This window comes from Aphanomyces invadans (assembly GCF_000520115.1).
Source record: "Aphanomyces invadans strain NJM9701 unplaced genomic scaffold supercont1.9, whole genome shotgun sequence".
In the NCBI taxonomy this organism is placed as follows: Eukaryota; Oomycota; class Saprolegniomycetes; order Saprolegniales; family Verrucalvaceae; genus Aphanomyces; species Aphanomyces invadans.
The window spans coordinates 1528883-1550618 of record NW_008580154.1 but is presented as its reverse complement, the minus strand read 5'-3'; the positions used below and the strand labels follow the sequence as shown (position 1 = coordinate 1550618).

The window sequence follows — 21736 nt, the reverse complement described above, 5'->3', positions numbered from 1 at the left end:
CCGAGAACGTCTCGAAGGGTGACATGATATATTGCTTAGAGGGAACGATATCTCCCAGCAAGATGCGAAGTGGTGCTCCCCGTGCCAGGGGCAGATGGACACTGTCGGCCCGAATGGCTCCATCGACTGTTGCGGCAGAACTGTCGTCGCGGCTCGGGCTGTGGACATATTCCACCTCGCGCCGGCGGTGAGAACGAGGTGAACTAGTTTTCCCTTCGACTGCCATGGAACTGTTCCCGCCATCGTGAGGAGGCCCCAACATCGTGTTTTATGGTGGCAGGCCGCTGTGTCCATCCCAGCCATGCAATACCGTCCGTCCAAGAGAGCGTTGGGCTCGACGACATTCGCCTCAACTGCGTTATGCTGGACGGTTGACCGGCGACGACAGCTTGATCTGTACTGCCGCCCAATAGTCCACTCGATTCTGACGCCAAGGAGAATGGCCAAGATGCGCGCAGCGTGTTGAATGCAAACGAAGTGGCCTGTTGCAGTCACAGACAACATGTTCTTGTTGCAACCAGCACGTCGTTCGTGTGTGTAGCGATCAAATGGAACAAACTAATGATGTCGCGACGTCGAGTGTGCGTGGTCTGTAGAAGTCGGCAGCTAGCCGCACCCGCACCCGCGACACGGTCGCGTGAGTACTGCATAGCGATCCTTAGCTAGAACGATTTAACTATGACAATTGAATCACTTCCAAATTCCCTCTGCGCTATCAACTTCCTACAGTGTGGGTCGCTACATCCAGCGAAACCTCTTCAGTTGGGCGACTGGACATTGCAAACGCGTGCGAGTTGACGGCTGCATGTCGACTGCGGCTCTTCTGTCCAAATCGTACCGCCGCTTCTGGTCGCACCGAGCCAGAGGGAGCCAGCCCAAACGGCGAGCGCGTTCTTTCGAGCCATCTCCAACTCTTCTTGCAGAGAGGTGCACGAAGCCGACAGCGGTCGTGAAAGTTGGCGACATGATCTTCTTCCTTGTAGATTCGCTCATGCGCTCATTGTGGTGAGCCTCTCTGACGACTCATCTCTATTGAATATCCGCCCACATGCACTTGAATCGCAACGTGGCTAGACATGGCCAGTCACTCCACCGTGACTACGTGGATGTCGCGACATATTGGAGGATGACGCGGCGACGCCTTCATTCACGGAATGATATGGTTGCAATTTAGGGGGCGGACAGCTACCCTGTCAAGACAAATGTGCAGGTTCGGGGCGGCGCCCCAATGCTGCCTCGATCTTCAACCGATAGGCATGCTTCACTACAAGCTGTGTCCTCCATTGGTGACAAGTATAGGTGGCAAGGCTAGCGACGATGGCTTCCTCGAAGACACCCTTGTGAAGGCGGCTGTTAGAAGGGTTTTCGACGGTTCATTTCGTTCACGGTGACAGGCGAGTGATCCTATTGTTGTTCCGAGAAGTTTGCCACCGGCACCGGTAGCCTGTCGTTGGGCCAACGACGCGAAAGGTACATATGACCAGCTATGCGTTGGTGGTGGCAACCGTGGCGCAAATCACAACATGAACTTTCACATTGCATCGCTGACATGTAATCGTCGCGTCCTCATCGGGCAGAACAAATACATGGCGAACACTTGGACAATAGTGTGCTAGGTGTTATGTACTGGGTGGATGCTGGAGCGTTCTGCACAGCCGCGAGGCCGTTGCGACTGCATGTGATTCGCAGTAACCGGTTGTCTTCAGGGCCATGCAGCTAGTACTCGTCTGCGTCCCCACGACGTGCGCAGGAGTGAAAGCGGTGTCTAACAATGCAAGAATCTTTAGATGTCGTTGGCCCATATCCAAGCGCCGTGGCACATGTGTGAGTCAAGTGCAAAGATGTCAACACTATTTCCGGCGCATCACACTATTTTGATATTTTCATTTCATGCCATGGACGGCAAACCGCTGTGGTCGGTGGCGCTGGCGGCTGGTGCATTGGGCATAGGCATCGGAGTTGCAGCATCAACGTTCCTGCTTCCAACCGCTCCAGATGAAACAACGAGGCACGACGAGACCATTGCAACGCTACGACGGGATCTCGAGAAGGAGAAGGCGCTGCGAGCGCAAGAACGAAGTGGGCGGACCCATGCCGAGCGCGATGCCAGGTTGCTCGCCCAGAAACAGCTAGACAAGAACGGATACACGTTTGACGCGATTGGAACAGTGTCGTCTTGCTTTCGTGATCGCCGAGGTACGCCACGACAAGGCGCTTTAGTGCCAGGTAGCAAAGCGCGCATCACCTTGCTCCCGAGCATTTCGCCAACGTCGTTGGAGTGCTTGGATCAGTTTAGCCACATGTGGGTTCTCTTTGTCTTTCACGAAAACACCAATCTCGCCAAAGTGAGTACCCACAAAACAACCACGTACCCAGCCAAGATTGCCCCACCTCGGTACGTCTCGACGGGCTGCCTGGTCGGGCTCCCACGGATCTGTGTAGCCTGGGCGGAAAAAAAGTTGGCTTGTTCTCGACGCGCACTCCACACCGACCAAACTCGATCGGACTGACTGTTGTCAAGGTCGACGCGGTATCCGGGTACGGCAATTCAAACGGCCCCGATTGATTCAAACTCGAGTGTTCCAGCCGCTGTGTAGACATCAGTGGGCACGACTTGGTCGACGGCACTCCAGTGCTAGACATCAAGCCGTACGTGCCGTACGACAACGTGCCGTCGTTGGTGTGTCCAGCATGGGTGGCTGACCCACACGACATTGTGCCAAGACCCGTGGCATTCACAACACAAGCCCAAGCCGACCTGGAACTAGCTGTGCCGTCCATGCACTTCTACACGTCGGCAAACGCCCTTCGCGCCACGATTGAGCAGATTCTCGTGCTGGATATTCGTAGCGTCCACCAAAAGCGCGGCCAGGCGTCGGACGCGATGTTTCGCTTTCGTCTCGACCGCCTGGACGTCGAGTTCCAGACGCAAGACAACGTTATCCAAGTCACGCGGTGTTCCGTCGTCGATTTCAATGCGACCGACGCGTCCAACCTGACGGACGATGCCGCAGACGACTCCACCCGCGACGAAGTCGGTACCAACCAACAATAAACGCTACGTTGCACAGCATCCCTACGTTCGCAGTCGAAACATCACGGCCCGCCAATTCGTGGCGAGAAACACACCGGCGCGATGGTGTCGTGCGGCCGCCAAGACGCAGTCCGTGTTTACCATTCTCGTTCGTCGCCAAGCGGTCGCACCGCATGCAGTTGAAAGAAGTCACACACGAATAACTTTACAATCGAACGCTTCGTCGCCGACGTACGTCAGGCTCGATCCATTCACCAGGACCACACAAGCGCACACTAATGTGAAGTGACCCGATGCAATTCTACTCGCTGAACGTATTGCAACGCAGCAATCCTTGTCATGCCAGCAGGCTCGGTGGCGCCAACAAGCGAGAGCGACCCCGCTCGCGTTCTGGACAACTACAACGCGACTGGGCATTTTGTGATTCGAATTACGAGCGGGTGGACCTTCTTCCGCGAGAATCTGGCGCTCGTCACGACTGACTCAATTTCAACACGGCCGAGTAAAACTCGATGAGTTTCGTCTCGTGCGCTGGAAACGATATCGTTGGCGTTGTCGACTTGGTTTCGGACAACTGGACACAGTCGCCCGTGACTGCCACACGCCATGTTTTCATGCAGCGACTGTACCTCTTCGAAGAACTCGACCACTTGCGGCTCGCCCATCATCGCCAAAAGCCCTGCACACAAATGCGGTGTGAGCTCGTCCGCCTTGACCCCGCGACGGCGCAGTGCTACCGTCGTCATGCATGATTTTCTTTAGCAGCTTGTTTGTGATCTTGACGCGCTTGAACGCCACCTGCCTCGTGTGTCAGATCATCCGGAATTTGATGCAACGGGCGTACTTCGGACGGCGCATCTTCCGCAGGGGCGCCTCCGCCTTGAACTCCTGTACGCGATATCGGCAACGTTGTTTTGTCCATTATTGCGTCCACCATCCTGAACGACATCATGCCTGAGCATGGAATTCTTCCTGCGCAAACACAGTTCGCACCGACACAAACGACGCACGAGCTCTTGTACGTTGGGTTCGTCGATGTGGAATGCCAGCAACGGCGGATCCGCTGCAATCTACACCCCACGTCGTTCGAGAAGCGTCGTGCGATCCCTCGATGCAATACCTCGAGAACAATAGCTTGTTCGTCGGGCGTCATGTCGATGGTCGGACAGAATAGGTGAGCTTCGATGAGCTTCTCCACCTACACGAGAAACGTGAGACGTCCCGTCATTTCATTCTCGTTCGGACCGCTCTTTCTAGCTCCATGTCTTGGAATCGCTCCCTGTCGATGTGTGCTGCAGCGACACCAGGTCCTTCGACCCTATCAACGTGCAAAATGAACCACAACTGGAGCACGGAACGTAGTACCGTGGTATGGCGCCCGCTGCAAACGTTGACAAGTTGTCCAGAGGAAGAGCAGTGTTGACCTCAGCACTCGGCGACGGTGCTCTCCTGCTGAGGGTGTTTAGCCAAACATCAACACGCCTGATGGTACTCGGGGGATTGAATGGCTCGAATGCCAGCGTCATGGGTGGCAGCAACTGGCCCGTCTGGCACCGCCTCCAACGGAATATCGACTGGTTGATCTGGCACAAGCAGGGCCATGTCCGACGACGTTTTCAGTGTGTTGACGTCGGCAGTGACGTCAGCACTGGCAATCGCTGCTTGGGATGCGCGGGACGCGTCCTTCTCACTATGCCCAACATACGTGAACATTTTTTTGGCACATGAGACGGCTCGTACGCGGCGGCGGCTTCGGCGATTCGAGTGGCTGGGTCGCGCTCAATGTTGCTGGTTATGCATGCGAGTTAGCACGAACGTCAAGTCGACCAGTGGGGTATACAACTTACTGCACCAGAGCCTCTAGCATGGGTCGTACACCAGGTTGATCGATGTGGAATGCGAGGAACATTGGGTCGACGGCAATCTAAACGCGACGTGAAGGTGGCGTGCCATGTCATCACGATTGTGAAGGAACCTCTAGGACAACCGCTTGATCTTCAGGTGCCATGTCGGCAGTGGGTTGAAGAAGCTGCAATTGCACCAGCTTGTGAACCTCCTCAAACCGTTTGGTGAGTTGGACTTGTCGAACGATTGCCATACCGCGTCCTCGAGCGGCATTTGGTTGTATGGAACCCGATGTGGGTTGGTTGTCGGCGTGAAAAAGTTCTTCAGCTCCGTGTAAAACAGCCGCAGGACAGGGTCGGTGGTCTGGAGGTATATGACCGACGGGTCAATGCTCACTAGCTCCCGACGACGTCATTGTGAGCAGACGAGACTCGCTGGGCAAACACGCACACAACCTTCTCGAAGTGCTTGCAAAATGTTGGGTTCTCCGAGCAAGAGCGCCATTTTCGGGTTCGACAACATCTAGATCGTGCTGTAGGGACGGCAGGCACACGTGACCATATACCTTTTGAACCGTGGTCGCGTCAAAGTGGACTTTCAGAATGAAATCTTCCAACGCCGTATCTTTGTCGACCGCCACGACGTCGTGCTGTTCGCTCATGTATTTTTGTTTGAGCTTTTCAAACAACACGCCTTCCCGTCCACGAAAAGCCCGGACAATCGTCGGCACTATCGACGTCAAGGACGCCCGACGCATGCGCATGAACAAGCTCACCTTCCGATAGCTTGGACGGGTTGTACTTTGCATAGAAGTGCGTGATGTCTCGAACGAAATTCCTGACGTGGTTGTCATGTCGTCGATCCAAACAGGCAAGAGTACCGAGTCGTTTGGCGCATTTTGTCGACCTCGCGCGTCGCCAGCCACATTCGAATCGTCTGTGCAACCAGAAATCGTCATTCGATGCACATTATCGAAACGTACCGATTGAATGCGAATGCACGCATCGGAGCGCACTGCCAGCCGTTGCGATTGCAATGCCAAATACAACGGCTCATTGAAAAACACCATGGACGACCCGACGGCGTATTCACACGAAGATCTACATGGTTCCAATGCGTCAACAAGTCGTTGGCCGTGTTGTTGTACCCTGTCAGCTCGGACAAGGACGACGCAAACGTGTACAAGGCCGCCTCCACTCCCTCGGCGGTCGTAATTCCGCCTACCCCCAACATCACGTCCGTGCCAAGTTTCTTCATCAAAACATACCCTTGAACAACATGTAGTAACTCGAGTGAAATGCCGAAAACGCCAAGCTGTGGCGAAAGACTTGGCTCATGAACGTGACAATGGGAGCGAGGAGTTGGCCTTGAACCTGGGCCTTCAATACGTCCGCATCCAACGAAGTACAGTTCTACAAAACAATGCCATGCATACCCGTTGACTTGTGTGTGTGGCCCGTGAGGTAGGTAGGTACCATTGAATTCGAGAGCCGAGGTCGCAAACAGTGCACAAAACGAGGCCGAGCGCTGTTCAACTTGACCACGATCGATTGGACATGGTCCTTGAACCTATGGCTCTTGAGGCTCGGCGTAGACACATTCCTTTGCCGTACCGATTTGCGGTGGTTTGCCGCTTTGCGTCGTTGGCGGGACGTGGCATCTGCAATGACAGCGCCTACAAATCAATACGTTTGTCCATTCCAGCGCCAGATTTTGTGGTCGATCTGCACCTGGACAAACGGATCGCTAGACGTCCCGACGAGTTGAAGCAACGGCTGCACCATATTCTGGCTGTTTTTGAAGACGAAGTCCGTCGAACTAAATGCAATAAAATCACACGCCTCGTCCGTCGGTTGCGATTGACGTACGTGTACACAACTGTGCTACGATTGTGATGGATACCAAATTCGAGGGGATCTTTTCGAATTGCCAGAGCAGGGTGATCGACATTGCGCGAGTACAGTGCGCGAACAAATCGACTTGGCCACGTTTGTCAGAGATGGAGCGCCCGACACACGTGCATCACCTGTTTTTAACTTGGTTGGGATCATCCTCGTTGCCATGCAACACGGTGGCTTCGTCAAGACATGCCCAAACACCCACAGGACTGGTCATCACTTGCAGACTAGCCCCTAAAACAGGTCACACCTTGCCAAGTGACACACTTGGCCGCTCGCCATCGTACCGTCGGTCGTGTTGAGAACGCTCGACCAATACCGTTCCACGCCTTCAGCAAAGTACAGCGCGCCTTGGACTTCGCCAGCGAAGTCGAGTTCGAACGCAGACAATTTTTCCGTCAAGTAATTGATGCAGAGTTGCTGGCGCACGACGCATTGGGGCGGGCAATCGTGTTGAACAACATACCTCGAACGAATTCGTGCCAACGTCTTCAAACCCAAACACGTCGACCAATGTAATGTCATGCACGTTGTCACTCTAATCCGGTGGCGTGTTGTTAGGACAGACCAGGGCGTCAGCGCATTACCTTGGTCGCCATGCTGTTGCGGTTTAGCAGACCAACCAAAGCATGAAACAAGTTGTCGTAGAGCAGCCTACCGAACGAAGTTTCTGCGTCAACGTGACCGCCATGCAAGGCATTCACCTCGCAAAGCTGTCTCTTGTAACACAGGCTTGGCGGACATGGACTTGCAGCTCGTACACTTCGTCCTTCTTCGCCACGGCGAGTCTACGCCACGATTGAACAACGCCCATCCACCAGGCAACGCACTGTTTCGTGCACAGGACGCGAGCAATATGTGCTGCATCCATCTGGATATATCGACATCAGCCGAGTCGTGCCGCCAGACACACCCTACCGCGAGCAAAGACGCCACAACATCGAGTTCTTGGCTGGTTTTCACGCAAACTCCTGCAACGCCATGAAACCACACGCCCGGCAACGATTTGCGAAACCTGTCGCGACGCCCAAATTGTTGAACATGTCTTCGAACACGATGTTTCCCAAGTACAACACCGCCGCGAGGACGCGGAAGATGGCCGATCGGTCCGTGCCCGACACGCCAACCAAGTCCAAGCAGCGCAAAACTACGCAACGTTGCAGCCGTCGATGGGCACGAGTGAATCAATCGAAAAAATACCTCGATTCCACCGCACGCGATCTTCATCCGCCTTGCTATTGCGTACACTACACGCCGCCATGCATGCCCATCAACATGTGCACGAACGCGATGGCGGCATACTTGGCAGACGCGTGTTTTGTGGGCTTGCCCAAATAGGCAAAGGTCGCTGGCGTGGTGTTCTTCAGGTGGCAGTCTTCGACCAACGCGTCACTGGCTCCGACCAAGAGAGCGTAAAAGATGTGGAAATTGGCATCTACGCCGCCACGGTGGCCATTCATGCCGCATCGGGTAGCACGTTTGAATGCCGAGTACCGTCGGGGTTCAAGCTCGTGACACGGGACGTTTCCAAAAAGAAGGGTTGAATCGTGCCCCCTAGACGACAGCATCGCGGCATCAAATCTCAACACGGTCGCTTTCACCCGAGCAAACTCATTGCAGTGAACGGACGGTACGTACCGAGGAGGTGGCCCGTTGTCGAATCGATCGAAAAGGACGTGGACTTGCCAAACCGAGACGAGTTGGGGTTGTGCACCTACACCGCCACCATCGAGACAGGTTTGGCCACGACCGATGCCAGTACCGTTCTCGCGTTCCCAAAGGCTTCGAGGAGAACATTTCCATCCAAGAGCACCGACGTCAACCGAGCGGCCTACGAATATCCACCCGTACACACCATGACGTCGAGCTGACACGCAAGCGGTCCACCGACTTTGGGGTTTTTCACGTAAAATACAAACTGCTCGTCGTCTTCGAGCCGTTGGAGGTCGTCGTAATTCTATCCTTTGGCTGAGGAACGCACAACCGAACGCGACCGCCCCACCCCAAAGAATAACGAGTCCATGTGCAGTTGCGGCAACCTGCGCCATGTTTCAGTCAACGACGTACGTCGTGGAATGTCGTCGTACTGCTTGATGCCTCCGCTTGACGCCAACATGTCGGGCCACCGCTCGGGTGTAATGTCCAAATAAATCGTCTCGTAGTTGACGCTACAACACACAAGTCGTGAAGGGAGTTGTCATGCCAGGCCAACCGTTTGAGCCGCAGCAAATCCATCAAGTGGCTTTCGTCACTTCGCATTTTGATGGTGCTTTTCGTCGAGCTCGTGAACAATTGCACCTGCAACACAAGATAATAAACGTTGGTCACGAACGGTCCTCCACACGACATCGACCCCGTCGTTCGCACATGAGGTGGTTTGACGGCGTGCTGCACCAACGCAATGTACTTGAGCACTTGCTTTGCAAAATCTGTCTTGCCACTGCCCGACTCGCCCATCATGACAATGCATTCGTCATGCTCGTTTTCTTGGACGCTTGACAGGGTGCTATCGACACAGTATTCTTTTACATGAAATGGCACGACATCAACCCCTCGAGACACATACCGCTTTGCCAACGCAAACGGATGAGGGCTGCACACAGCGAGATCGTGGTCGCGGTACCTACAAGCATTCGGGTCATGCCAGGCGGCTGGTGGAGCGGGCTCCATACCACATGACCGTGGCTTCGTCGTAGATCGAGTTGCCCGCCGAGTGGTGTACCAAACGAGGCGCTGGATTTATTGCAATGAACATGTCGCCAACGTTCGTGTAAATGCGGTCCCTCTACGTGTTGCGATCTAGTCCAAGGTGGAGGACTGCCCCTCCAACTCACGTCAAATCTTTCGTGGAGCAGTTGGGACAACTCGTCCACTGTCCACGGCGATTTGGACAATGCCTTGGTCGAGTTCAAAACGTCGTCCGCTTCGTCTCGGTGAATATTCCATGCTCGTTTCACCGTGAGCGCTTCCTGCACGTTGGTGACGTCGAGGCATGGGACGCAGCACGAGAAGATGCAGAGCGCCACGTACTTCTTGGTACAAGTGGACATATTTTGCCATCGTTTTCGACCGCGGCGACGATGCGACAAACGAAGCGTTCAGCGTGTCAAAATACCGTGCCACTTTGACGGGCAAGGGTGCCTAGCCGACGGAATGAAGCACTCGAACGACAGCCACGAGGAGAGATACCGTGCCAAGAGTTGCTGCCTGGCCGGGCCATCGGGACGGACGTCAGCTGATGTATAGGTAAGGATCAACGTACTGGTACATCCGTTCTCGTCGTCGATCGAGGGGACGCCGGTGGCTCCACTGGGGCTTGGTCCTGCTCAAGTTTCGCATGGATGTAGTCCGCATCATGATATCGTCGAACCAAGAGTACGCACCAGCTCGGAATGGGTTGGCGCTGCAATCGAAACGCGGCGAGCTTGTAGCTGGGCTTGGGCATCTTCGTACCTGCCAAAGTTGTTGAGGAATCTCTTCAAAGTATCGTTTGAGCGAACTGATAGCGCAATGCCAGTGCGTCTTTCAGCACTGTGCTTTCTTGGAGACTCATGTTGGCGCCACTTGCTTTTTCATGAGCAAACACAATGCTGCGACAGAGCTCCAAGTACTACGACACGCGTGGTTAGACCACGATGGCGGCGAGAACGATCCACTTGATCTTGGCTCCACTTGAGTGGATCTGCGTCCCATGTCGACTGAGCTAAGGTAACTAGCTGCTGCAACTCGCCTGGGCAATCAGAGTGGCGTCAAGCGCGATGCGGCGACGATGGCTACAAACCCAATTCAATCAAGACGCAAAACGTATCGCGGGGGTTCGAAGCAACTGTGCCAAGAATGGCAGAAGCGCTACTGCAATTTGTCGCGGCGGAAGCTTCCATGATGGACAGCATTCGTTGCGGTGGGGTGACCTGCGTCGTTGCAACTCGACGAATTGCATCAATCTACCACCACCTCCCTCGATCAGTGCCAGTCAAAAGTGTTTGCTCGACGTACCCATTCCGAACGCTCCGCAGAAGTCGATGCAAACATGGTCAACGTATACGCCTTGGTCGAGTTTGCGTCGGAAGTCGTGGCGGCCTTCTTCAAATCGAACCCAAACAACTACGACAAGGCAGTCACGGCCCCAACCTTGTCTCATTGAAACCGACTTGCCTTGTCATTCTTCTTGGTCGGGTGTGGTGCAATGATGTCTGACATCGCCAGTTCGACGGACCCTTTCTGTTTCTTCTTCTTGGCGTTTTTCAAGTACACAAGGTGGCCGTCCACATACAGGATAAAGTACCGCGACTTCACCGTCGCAAACAAGTGCCCCTTCTTCCTTAACCATCCTTCCCGAACAATCTCAGCGTCTTGAATCGAGCTCTGGTGCGATGGAATCGATCCTGTCGACGAAAACGACGACGTCGACCGCCGGCGCAACATGACAGAGATGATGCAGATGACCTTCCTCTTAACAATGGATTTATCTTTATCCGAATTTGTCCCCATTATCCGAATCTGTCCCGATTATCCGAATTTGCCCCATCTATCCGAATTTGTCCCGATTATCCGAGCTTGTCCCGATTTTCAACCGTGGTTATCCGAATTTGTCCCGTTATCCGATATATGAAGTCTGCAACGTGTGGTCAAGCCAAGTGTTGGAAGGTGTACTTGAGGTGGAGGCTGTCCATGAGCGAGTCCTCGACACCGCGGTAGCTCTCAAGCATGTCGTCCACTTGATCGATTTGACTGGGGTCGTGCTCTTGGAAGAAGCGAAGGAGACGTTCACGGTACGGATTTGGTTGCTCATGCGGCACCTGTGACAGCATTTTGACCTCGGGCTGCCCGTTCAACAGCGCAATGTCTGCAGCCGTAATGGTGCTGATCAAGGGAGATGCTGTCGGTTCGATGTCCGCTGACTTTGCCGCGGCGTTGTTGTCGTCCACCATCGCGCGCATTTGCGTCAACAACAACTCGTTCTGCCGCTTCAGGCTCTGGTTCACCATTCGTGCTTCGCATGCCTCGGCCATCGCGACAGCTACCTGTCCATCCGTTTCTCGCTTCAAGTTCCTCAATTCTGTCACCAAAACCTTCTTGTGACTCTTGTACTTGACAATCTGGTGCTCATCTTGTGACTGCCGCGCGCCAGTCGTCATCAGTCTGTACTACCTGTTGGTTCAGCTCGGCAATTTCAAGCGCCCGCTGCTCCGCCTTTTCGTCGTACTCGGTCTTCGCCGCAGCAAGCTCCTACATACGAGACCGTCACTGCCAAACGAGTACGAACTTGCAACGCACGTTGGCGAGGCGCTCGAGGCGGTCGCCAGCACTTCGAACAGGGACATGGTGGTGCAGCGAATACCCCAGCTGCGCGCGAACTCGCAACAGAGTCAGCTCTGCCTGGCCCAGTTCCTTTTCGAGTGCTTGGCGCACATCATCCTTCAAGTGGGGGTCTTTCACCGGTCGGTCTTCCCGGGGCGACGACGGCTTCTCCGAGTACGAGTCAAACTCATCAATCTACGACAGCATCCATTCATTCGAGACGGGGGTCGCAACGATGTTGGAAATCCTCATCGACGCAACGTACCATGGCCCATCGATGCTTTTCCAGAAGCAGCGCGTCTCGCTCGGCCAGCACCGCTGGCCAATTCTGCCGCTCTCGGCACAGTCGCTACGGGCTGATGTCGCAAAGAACGCAGCTACACGTCTTGCATGCACCTCAATTTCGTCATGCTGGGTTTGAAGCTTGACGATTACGTCGTTGAGCGCACCAGCATCGGCTTCCTACTTGCACCATGAACGACAGCAGCGACGGGAGCTCCGGTCGTACGGCTTTCGCTGCGGCGAGCTGCACTCTGGACAGCGCTTGGTCTCGTTCGACTACACCAGCATACGAGATTCATGCTTGGTGTTGCAGCGAGATATGTTTGGGAAATCGAAATCCACCTGCAATTCGCGCCAACGAGTCTTCCAGCCGTTCCTAGCCACACGTTTCCATCTAACGACGAGAACGTTGTGGTCTAACGCACCACGCGTTGCAGCAACTTCATGTTGAGGTCATTGAGCTCTTGAATGAGACTGTTCCCGCACGCGTCGGGTTCTTCCGACGACATGGCAAGTGCCAACGGTGGATGACGGGATCCAAACAACTTGGCGGCATAACTCGCCGTGGCGGACGTCGTTTGCATGAGCCCGTCCATGAGCCACTGTGGCGTGAGTTGTTCCAACGACGGCATGATGGGAAGACGAGGGGTGCCGGCGGTGGTTTTCAGCAGTGGCGACTTTTGCAAGCGGAGGCAGTTGCCGGACGTTGGCCCAGCTTCCATCGCCTTCACCAAGTCTGTTCAATTCCAGCATGTGACGGCACCACCAACCTGATTCAACGCATCTGCCGCCGCGAGCGCCGACTCCATCATGTTCTTGTCCACCACATGCGCCAAGTACAGCAACGACTTGCTAGTGCACACATAACATTCATGAGCTGGATGCCACATGCAAACGCGCGTCGGTACTTTCGAAGCCGAGAGTACGTGTTGTCCCATCGAAGGGTTACAACTCCCGGTCGACTGCACGTGTACATGCCTAGCGCCACGAGTGAGCAACCAAGTGCCAGACTGCATCGGCGCACCTTCAACGGGCTTGGACGTAGTTTGGTATTTCGTCGCTGCATGGAAGATCTCAGTGTACATGGGGAACGGCGTGTGAAACTCAGCGTAAAACTCAATGTCGTAATCCTCGACTTCAAACTTCCACACGAGTGATTGCCCGGCAGAGGTCATTTGGAGCTGGAGTTCGTGCTTGGAGCCGCGCAGGATGTTGACCTGTATTCAACCAACAACCGTGATACTACCAACGACAGGATAGGGGGCTCTGGTACCTTTTCATACTCAAAAGGCTGCAGGATAAAGTCGATGGCGGTCATATGCGCCGCGCCGGCCGTGATTTCTTCGTCCACCAGGGAGCGCACCTCGTCGCTTTCATACACCTTGTCGCCTGAACATCATACATAAGAGACTAGCTATATACCAAACACGGCGTACACTTGAAGTATGCCGTGAGCTCTGCACACAGGACGGCCAGCTTGGCATCGGTTGCGTTCGATGGAAACAAGGGAAAGCTCGGGATGTTGATCGCGCCATGTTTCTTGACGAGGAAGATATGCAGCTTTTCCAACGCTGAATACGGGCGATCGATGCAAACCACTTGGCTTTGATCTGTCAGAGAGCTTACGACGAGCTGTACATTCGTTCCCGAAATCGAGGTCGCGACCACATTCATGCTTGAAATGGTTCAAGATGGCGAAGAATGATTCTTCCGGAGCATTATCCGGATACCGAAATTTCCCGTTACTGCGGTAAAGTCTAAAAGTATTCCAAATAGATTCCAATACGTGACTTTGTGTGCAATTTGGGAAATTATACCAACGTCATCATCAAAAGGAGCTCATTAACGATTGCGTTATGTTTGAATGTTGTATGGAGGGACTCGGTGGGTTTCAATATCCGGACAATCAAAAGATATACACGACGGTCATGGGCAACTATTGCGGCGGGCTCTGGTGCGGCGGCAGCGACGACGACGAGAATGCCTCGAACGAAGACCTAATGCGCCAGTACAAAGGACCATCCAGTGATAGTCTCCTGCGTACTGTGAAGAACCCCGACGTGGGGTCGCTCATCGAGATCGAGCACGAGGCAAAGCAAAACTTCCACGACAAGTTCATATTGGGACGAAAGTTGGGGTCGGGGTCGTTTGCGACGGTGTACGAGTGCGGAGAAATCGCCACCCAAAAAACGTACGCGTGCAAGGTGTACGATCGGCATCAGCTAGACGCCGGGGCACTCGAGTGTGCATTGACCGAACCGTTCTTGCTTCGTCGAATGTATCATCCAGGTACGCACTCGTTGTCTCATGACTTGCCTGACGTGAACAGGCATCGTTCGGTGCCAGGGGTTTTACAAAGAAGACAATATGTACATCTTGGTCATGGAGGAGCTTCGCGGCGGTGACGTGTTTGACAAGTTGCGCGAGATGAAAGACGACATTCACGAGCGCGACGTGTGCCGCCTTGTCAAGATGTTTCTTGAAGCTCTCACGTACATCCATGCGCGGAATATTGTCCATCGCGATTTGAAAGTGCGTCGTCAGTTGATACGAATGGGCTGGACAATGTGTGCGTAGTTGGAGAACCTCATGCTCGACTCGCCGAGCCCGACGTCGTCGACGCTGAAGATTGTCGATTTCGGATTTGCCATCCAACTGCCGCATAAAGAGGCAACGCTGACAGAAGTCCTGGGCACGCCCGGGTACATGGCGCCAGAGGTGATTCAAGGCGGGCCGTACGGCAAGGTGAGCACTGTGCCGTTTGACGGCTCATGGTGACGGCGAGTTGTAGCCTGCCGACGTGTGGAGCGCAGGAGTGATTGTGTACACGCTGTTATGTGGGTACCCTCCATTCCACCACGACCGCATCAAGAACATTCAAACGCTGTTTCGATCGATCTGCTGCGGGTTTTACTTTTTCGATTCGGTGTACTGGAGCGACATTAGCTTGGAAGCCAAGGTACGTCGGGAGGCGAGTCAAGTGTCGCGGCGGAAAGTTACATGATGCCGACAATAGGACCTCGTTTCCAAGATGTTGCGGGTGAATCCTGCTGAACGGTGCGTCCATTATTGACATTCGATTGCCAAGGCGACACGTGCACGCAGGGCGACGGCGGCCGAGTTGTTGCAACATGAGTGGTTTGCCCGCCAGCAACCGCCGCTCCCAGTGTCCCCACGCGGCGCCACAGCAAACACCCTCAAGGCGATCGGCCCCCTCCGATCGTTCAACCGCATTCTCAAAGCCAGAGTGGCCGACCAGCACCGCCATGATTCGGCCCACGACGACACCCAACTCCGTCAGCTCGCCGAGGACAAGATTCAAGCGCTGGAGAAACGTCCAGAATTCCCACCGCCCGTCGACTTGTCCAAGTCGAAGCTGCTTCCTGCAACGCGGTATAACGTGCAATAGGTGAGGTGTGTTTTTCTCGATGGCTCATGTGCCGCCGCCGGTGGCTGCACAATCCGCAGCATGTGGACGTGCGCTAGTGTGAGGTTGAATCAAAACCTGTCGCGGCTGTGTACACACGGGCCACCGCATCTCGTGCATCGACTGGAAGCACCTTGAAATCGTCCACGGACTCCTTCCAGTGCAATGTTGCCATCATCATGCATGGAGAACCCTTTCGATCATGAGAGTTGTTTCACTGAGGAAACGAATTGTGGCTCCGTCCCGGGCGCGCACGTCAGCACACTCTTGGCAATTGTCATGCCATGCGTGTATGTCGACGCCACGCACGACATTGCATGGCTCCGTACAAGAGGACAGCGAAGCCAGTACACACGTTGCCAAGCTCAGCCACAAGTCCAAATCCACAGCCTTTTCAACCACATTGCGTTCTTGACACGCCTTGAGGCCGACGTCATGGTCTCAGTCGTGAGAGGAAATTTGTGCAATATCGTGCTCGTCCGAGTTTGCCAAAGGAAATGATTGCGTGCCATCGACCGTGCTCGAGTAGAGCCCGGTCGACCCCCGACAACTCTTGCTCGAGGCAACAACGACGTGGAAGGAGGCATTTGGGCCACGAGTTTAACATGCGCACGTTGGCCCAGCACGGACGGGTGGGAAACGGTACGACATGGCCCACAATTTCACCCCCTGATGCTTGGTCTCCAATGCGGACAAAGCGGCAGAGCATTTCAAAGCGGAGCTGCGAATCATCAAAACGACCTGCCTCGACAACGAGATCGGCACGGCAGGGGGGAGGGCTCTAGTCACGGACGCTGCCTTTGTCGACATCTTGGACATATGTTGTCGCGACTTTGCGCAGCCACCTGCGTGCGGGGCGTCCTTTGGAATGGCCGCTCCGTGCTCTTCCTGCGCAGTCTCTTTGCTGGACCCGTACGGAGTACGCGGCCCAGGTCCAGTTTGGGCCGATCAGGGGCACGTCGGCGCTTGCTGTGCATCCACTCCCATCGGACGCAGTGTCGGCAATTTTGTCGTCGTGCCGACCACGTCGTATACACAATGCGACACTCCAGTCGATTATCATTCACGATTTGGCTCACAACGTTTTCATCGCCCATGGCGCACTCGGCCACCATCTATCGACAGTGCTCCGTTGTCCCCGACGTCCGATCCACTCGCTGTATATGGGCAGCGTTGCACGTAGCTCCGTGTGCTGCTTGCCTGCATCAGTCTGTACGAACAAATCCGAAACAAGGACCCGACGTGCGCCAACGATTCGATCGAGTTCTGCTGCACTTAGTGGCAGTAGTTGCTTCTTCGGCAAAGCGTCCGGCGCCATCGACAGCGGCCTGTGCATGAAAGTCGGTCGGTCGTACTACATCCTCGACACCAAACTGTGCAAGCAGTTTCTCGTCGGCGAACCCGACGTCGCGGCGGAGTCGTTCGGCCACCCCGTGCACTCGCAGTGCGCGCGTCGACATAACTCTGATGCGTCCGCAAGGATCTCGGGACCGAATCCCCACGCAATGCAGTTGCGTTGTCCTCGCCATGACAACGCGGTCCCGCGCTGCACGAGCGCTTCTGCATGACGACTCTCGGTCGCCGTGTCAACGCAGCAACAGACCAAGTTTACCCAACGTGTCACGACGGGAGGGACCCTTGGTGTTGTAATTATCACGACATGGATTGCAACGGCCACTTCTAAATACTCGCGGGGACTCCGCCGTGCGACGTCCGGTCGCTTTTTTGGAACGTGAGGAGCACGGGCTTGGGTCCGATCTGTAGCAAGTGCATGGCGTTTCGAAAGCCCATTTTGCTAATGTTGTTGTTGTTGATCGAGACGAGGAGGTCGCCGACGTGGACTTTGTTGGGCTGGCGCAAGATCGCGCCTTCCGGTTTGACTTTGGTCACTTCGGGGTAGAAGCTCGAGATGGCTTGTTTGACCACGATGCCCAACGCGCCGTCTTCTTCCTTCCACGTGATGTTGTACAACGAGTCGTCGAGCTTGGGATTCAAACTCATGACACTCAGTCGGCTCAACGCGACGCTGTCCCGCTCGCTGAATCGAACGCCCGTGCTGTCGCCATTGCGCAAGATGTCTCGAACGCTTTCGCGGCTCACGACGCTCGACGAGCTGCTCATGGTCGTGTCGCGATGCGACAACATGCTGTCGTCCACGTCGTCGGGGTCGGCGCGCTGGAACCGAAGCACCACCGGACGCGGACCTTCTTCCAGCAGCGTGATCACGCGTGAAAAGTCAATCTTGTACGTCGATATTTCGTTGATTGCAGTCAAGTAGTCCCCCAGACGGACGTTAAACATGCCCGGGATTTGAGGGTTCCCCCGGCATTTCGACACGCACGGCATGCCGCGCTTCTTGTCCGGCTTGAATCCAAGGCCGAGCGGAATGCTGTCGCGCCACAGCACTTCGTACTCGTCCAACATGAGCGCGGACGACTCGCGCATGCTCTTGTGCGTCCGTTGGAAACGGAGCGACACGGGCTTGGGAACTTCTTGGAGCAGCTTGAGAATGTGCCGAATGTCATTGTTCGCGACCGGTTTCCGGCCCACGGAGAGCAGCACATCCCCTGGACTCACGTCGAAAATGTCGGCACACGTGCTCAATGTCTCATGCACCCGTCGGACAATGGGAAGCCCCGTCGTCTCATCGCTTTCAAAGTAGAGCCCCAACATGCCGCATTCCCACGTAATTTCGTACTCGGATTCTCGGTTGATCTTGGGAATGGTCGAGGCGCGGGACGGCGACGACGACGTGGATTCGGTGGGGGCGCCGCTACCGCTGCCGTCATCGTCCGAGTGGTCGGAATCGCTAAACTCATCGAACGACACCGCTCGAACGACTGTGGGTTTCAAAGGTACGAGGACTTTGGTGACAGGAAGCTGCTCCGTCGAAGTCGGCGGTTTGACTGGGACGGGTGGGGCCACCAACACTGCGGCAGCAGCTTCAGCTGCAGCTTTGTGTCGCGCCTCTTCGGCCAACTGTGCTCGAGCCACCAACTCCGCAGCACGGGCCGCCTTTTCCACGAGAATTTTCCGACGGGAGGCCGCTCGACGCCCAAGAAATCCCCGCGCAACGCGGTGCAGCATGGCCGCGGCGTTCTTGTGTTGGTTAAACCAACGACGGCATGCAAGCATTCGTCCACAGGCTTGGATGGTTGTGGCGGCGCGGGCCTCGCACACCAGCCGCTGGAGAGCTCGTAAGTGTTGTTGGGCGCGCTGCGATCGCGCCCAGCTTTGTATCCGCACCACGGCGCATCGAACGAGTCGGAAGGTACGTCGTGCGAGGAAACCGCGACCGACTCGCTGCAGCGTACGTGACGCGGCCACTTGCAGCGTCACTTGCATGCGATGAAGGTGCTGGTACGCTTCTTGGACCATAAACACCTTTGTGAGCCCCAGTTGAAACGGATGCTTCAGTGCGCCGAGTTCCGCGAGGTTGGATGCCAATGACGCCAGCTGGGTGCCCAAGTCGCCGTTGCCAGTCAGCAGCGGGCGGAATTCCCGTTGGAAAATCTCGTGGGGCATGCGGACGGGGTACCCCGCTCGGGAAATTTTGACAGCTTCGAGGACGCCGCTGCAGCGAAGTTGCTCGAGAACTCGCGACGCGTCAAAGTCGGCGGGGTGCAGTGTGTCGTTTGGCTTGATGCACCGGACAAAATGCGGGACCGTGGAATGCAGCAACTCGAGCAACGACGTGAGTTGGCTCTTGAATTTCATCACAACGGACGATGACACGGCACCGGCACTGCCGTGGCTGCCTTTGCGCAATCCATTCGACGAGTGGCTGTGGGAGTGCTTGCGTTGAAGGGCGTGCGTCGCGACGGGTGCAAGTGGTGATGCAAACAGCGCCTTCACAAACGGCAAGGCGGACCCCATGAGGAGCTCGAGGGCCTCAGGATGGACGCTGTCCTTGTTCTTCTCGCAAAACCCAGACGTGTTATACACGACAGTGCCAGCATAATGGACGACGGCAAACTGGCCGCGACCTTGCTGCAGCTTGGTGCACTTGAACGCGGCATAACTCGCTCCAAACGCATCGTATAACTTTGCCGCCAATTGCGCGTCGTTGCCACGGGGGACGACGCATTGCTCGTCCAGGAGCGAAAACAGTCCAATCGGGCGGCCATCGATGAGCGCGACACACTCGTCGTTGTTTGGAAATGTCACAAACGTCCATGGGATGTTTTCCGCCATGTATTGTGCTTGTTCCATGCCAAACACAAACGAGGCAAAGAGTTGCTGGAGCTTTTCGTTGGCGTAGTTGATGCACAGCTGTTCGAGCGAGTTGACGTCAAAAATCTCAAACCCAAAGATATCCACGACTCCGATGAACCGGTCGGCGGACGCCGCGACCACGGCGGCGTTGATGCGCTCAACAAGGTAATCGAACACGCGCGAGTAGATGGTCTTGGCCACGACGTCCCGCGCTACCGCCGCATGCGCTGCCGTCAACTTGACCTCGACATGGTCCATGCCGGCCTTGATCCGCCGTGTCGTCATGCTTGTTTCCATAGCCGCCATGTCCAGCCCGAGCAACTCGCCCACGATTTCAACAACGCGTGCTTTGTTGGTTGCAAACGTCGAGTGCGTGTTTGGGTGATGGTGCGATGAAAAGGAGATGTTTCCGACGTGCAGGACCGCCGCCACGAGCTGGAGCACGGACGCCTGGTCGTCGGATGACATGCCCAACGTTGTCATGGCGTGTATTGTTTTGCCAAACTGGTCCGCGTCGTTGACGCCGTCGGCTCGGTCGAAGCATCCTCTTTGATTCAAGTACTGGAACGAGTCGACAGGAGCGTCCAGGTGATATGCGACCCGATGGGCGGTGGATGCGCCGCGCAGGAGCTCGTAAAAGATGTGATAATTGCGCTCGCCCTTGGCTTGCGAGATGAGCCGCACGCGTTCGAGGAGGTAGGTTGAGATGGACGCGCCGCGGAGACCTCCCGTCGCAGCGTCAAAACCGAGTCGAATGAACTTGCCAAACCGACTGCTGTTGTTGTTTCGCGTCGTCTTGGCATTGCCGAACGCTTCGAGGATCGGATTCGACTCGAGCACGCGTTGGCGAATGATGCTGGAGTCGTCGTTCGAGCTCACGGGACTCGATGACGACACCGCTGCCAAGTACGTCATGAGGATCTTGGTGGTTTCCGTCTTGCCGGCGCCAGATTCACCGCTTACAAGGATGCTTTGGTTCGGATTGTCATTGTTGACGCGGTCCGTCATGTCTCGGTATGCTTTGTCGGCCACAGAAAAGACGTGTGGCGGCAGTGGTCCGAGCTTTTCGCCACGGACGTTTTGTCGATAGCCGTGATTTATATATTGCTGGACGGTGGCGTCGTCATAGAGATGTGGCAGGGTCTGGAACGGATTCACGGCAACGAGGATCGTGCCTGTTGATGTGTAGATGTCCTGTTTCGCAAATCGGACCTGAAGGGCGTGGAGGATTGCAGGTTCATGCAGGTGAACGAGAGCCGTCAAATCATCAACACCTTCAAGGCGCTGGGCAAGGGGATTGCACACATGGACGTGGGTCGCGACGTCAGAAATGCCTGTGAATGTGATGCTGTCGACATCGCCGTCATCTTCTTTGAGCGCTGTCAGCCGACATGTGACCACGACCCCATCAACTTCATACGCATCAACAACTGCAAGACGCCAATGCAGCCCGTGGAGCACCCACACTTCTGTCCCGACTTCCATCTATCGCGGAGTGTGTCGTCGGCAGCCTGGCCTGATGGCGTAGTGGCGGCGGTGGGAATTACACCCAAAATAATCTCCTTCGAACTTCGAATTGCACGCTGTAACGTCTCGACTTCTGATTGGTCAACGTACATCTATCACGAACCAAATTTGAACTTTGCGCACCTCCTGCCGACCGGCAATGTAACTCGGGGACAAGTGCAATCGATGCAGCTTGTCTGCAAAGGAAGAGAGCATCGGCTCTGGTCA

At 55.4% G+C, this 21736-nt stretch overlaps 5 protein-coding genes across 6 annotated transcripts; 2 read left to right on the top strand and 3 right to left on the bottom strand.

The window, feature by feature from the left end:
* Nucleotides 1-1892: 1892 nt before the first annotated feature.
* H310_05648 (hypothetical protein) lies at nucleotides 1893-3290 on the top strand. The gene is made up of 3 exons (XM_008870414.1): nucleotides 1893-2395; nucleotides 2443-2538; nucleotides 2587-3290. Exons 1-3 carry the CDS (start codon nucleotides 1896-1898, stop codon nucleotides 3053-3055), a joined length of 1065 nt encoding a protein of 354 aa, XP_008868636.1. The 5' UTR covers nucleotides 1893-1895; the 3' UTR covers nucleotides 3056-3290.
* Nucleotides 3291-3425: 135 nt separating this feature from the next.
* On the bottom strand, nucleotides 3426-11228 carry H310_05647 (hypothetical protein). The gene is made up of 54 exons (XM_008870413.1): nucleotides 10933-11228; nucleotides 10774-10881; nucleotides 10559-10721; nucleotides 10434-10507; nucleotides 10278-10387; nucleotides 10161-10230; nucleotides 10040-10099; nucleotides 9967-9984; nucleotides 9808-9918; nucleotides 9612-9746; nucleotides 9450-9562; nucleotides 9344-9400; nucleotides 9145-9283; nucleotides 8990-9075; nucleotides 8865-8945; nucleotides 8780-8816; nucleotides 8669-8734; nucleotides 8540-8608; nucleotides 8416-8491; nucleotides 8272-8331; nucleotides 8080-8212; nucleotides 7978-8024; nucleotides 7793-7924; nucleotides 7696-7748; nucleotides 7608-7648; nucleotides 7482-7565; nucleotides 7365-7431; nucleotides 7244-7315; nucleotides 7065-7197; nucleotides 6906-7011; nucleotides 6748-6858; nucleotides 6610-6697; nucleotides 6493-6554; nucleotides 6355-6448; nucleotides 6147-6291; nucleotides 6027-6099; nucleotides 5862-5979; nucleotides 5760-5815; nucleotides 5655-5716; nucleotides 5445-5608; nucleotides 5335-5401; nucleotides 5135-5274; nucleotides 5010-5087; nucleotides 4882-4958; nucleotides 4775-4822; nucleotides 4527-4724; nucleotides 4400-4483; nucleotides 4280-4352; nucleotides 4155-4232; nucleotides 4028-4104; nucleotides 3879-3972; nucleotides 3772-3832; nucleotides 3664-3713; nucleotides 3426-3608 (listed from the first exon to the last, which is right to left on the bottom strand). Exons 1-54 carry the CDS (start codon nucleotides 11200-11202, stop codon nucleotides 3507-3509), a joined length of 4971 nt encoding a protein of 1656 aa, XP_008868635.1. The 5' UTR covers nucleotides 11203-11228; the 3' UTR covers nucleotides 3426-3506.
* A 110-nt stretch (nucleotides 11229-11338) lies between these two features.
* Nucleotides 11339-14052, bottom strand: H310_05646 (hypothetical protein). The gene is made up of 13 exons (XM_008870412.1): nucleotides 13797-14052; nucleotides 13634-13749; nucleotides 13385-13577; nucleotides 13269-13338; nucleotides 13131-13212; nucleotides 12786-13085; nucleotides 12703-12736; nucleotides 12587-12636; nucleotides 12475-12540; nucleotides 12344-12427; nucleotides 12055-12273; nucleotides 11929-12006; nucleotides 11339-11876 (listed from the first exon to the last, which is right to left on the bottom strand). The coding sequence occupies exons 1-13, from the start codon at nucleotides 14032-14034 to the stop codon at nucleotides 11406-11408; spliced, it is 2001 nt and encodes a 666-aa protein (XP_008868634.1). The 5' UTR covers nucleotides 14035-14052; the 3' UTR covers nucleotides 11339-11405.
* Nucleotides 14053-14270: 218 nt separating this feature from the next.
* On the top strand, nucleotides 14271-16500 carry H310_05645. 2 transcript variants are annotated; one of them, XM_008870410.1, is made up of 6 exons: nucleotides 14271-14649; nucleotides 14690-14892; nucleotides 14938-15105; nucleotides 15152-15319; nucleotides 15377-15417; nucleotides 15466-16500. In XM_008870410.1, exons 1-6 carry the CDS (start codon nucleotides 14289-14291, stop codon nucleotides 15767-15769), a joined length of 1245 nt encoding a protein of 414 aa, XP_008868632.1. In that variant the 5' UTR covers nucleotides 14271-14288; the 3' UTR covers nucleotides 15770-16500. The 2 variants fall into 2 exon arrangements, with proteins under 2 accessions (XP_008868632.1, XP_008868633.1); XM_008870411.1 differs by lacking the exon at nucleotides 15466-16500 and having other exon boundaries at nucleotides 15377-15454.
* A 678-nt stretch (nucleotides 16501-17178) lies between these two features.
* H310_05644 (hypothetical protein) lies at nucleotides 17179-21543 on the bottom strand. Its single transcript, XM_008870409.1, has one exon. The coding sequence runs from the start codon at nucleotides 21485-21487 to the stop codon at nucleotides 17468-17470; it is 4020 nt and encodes a 1339-aa protein (XP_008868631.1). The 5' UTR covers nucleotides 21488-21543; the 3' UTR covers nucleotides 17179-17467.
* Between the last annotated feature and the right edge of the window lie 193 nt (nucleotides 21544-21736).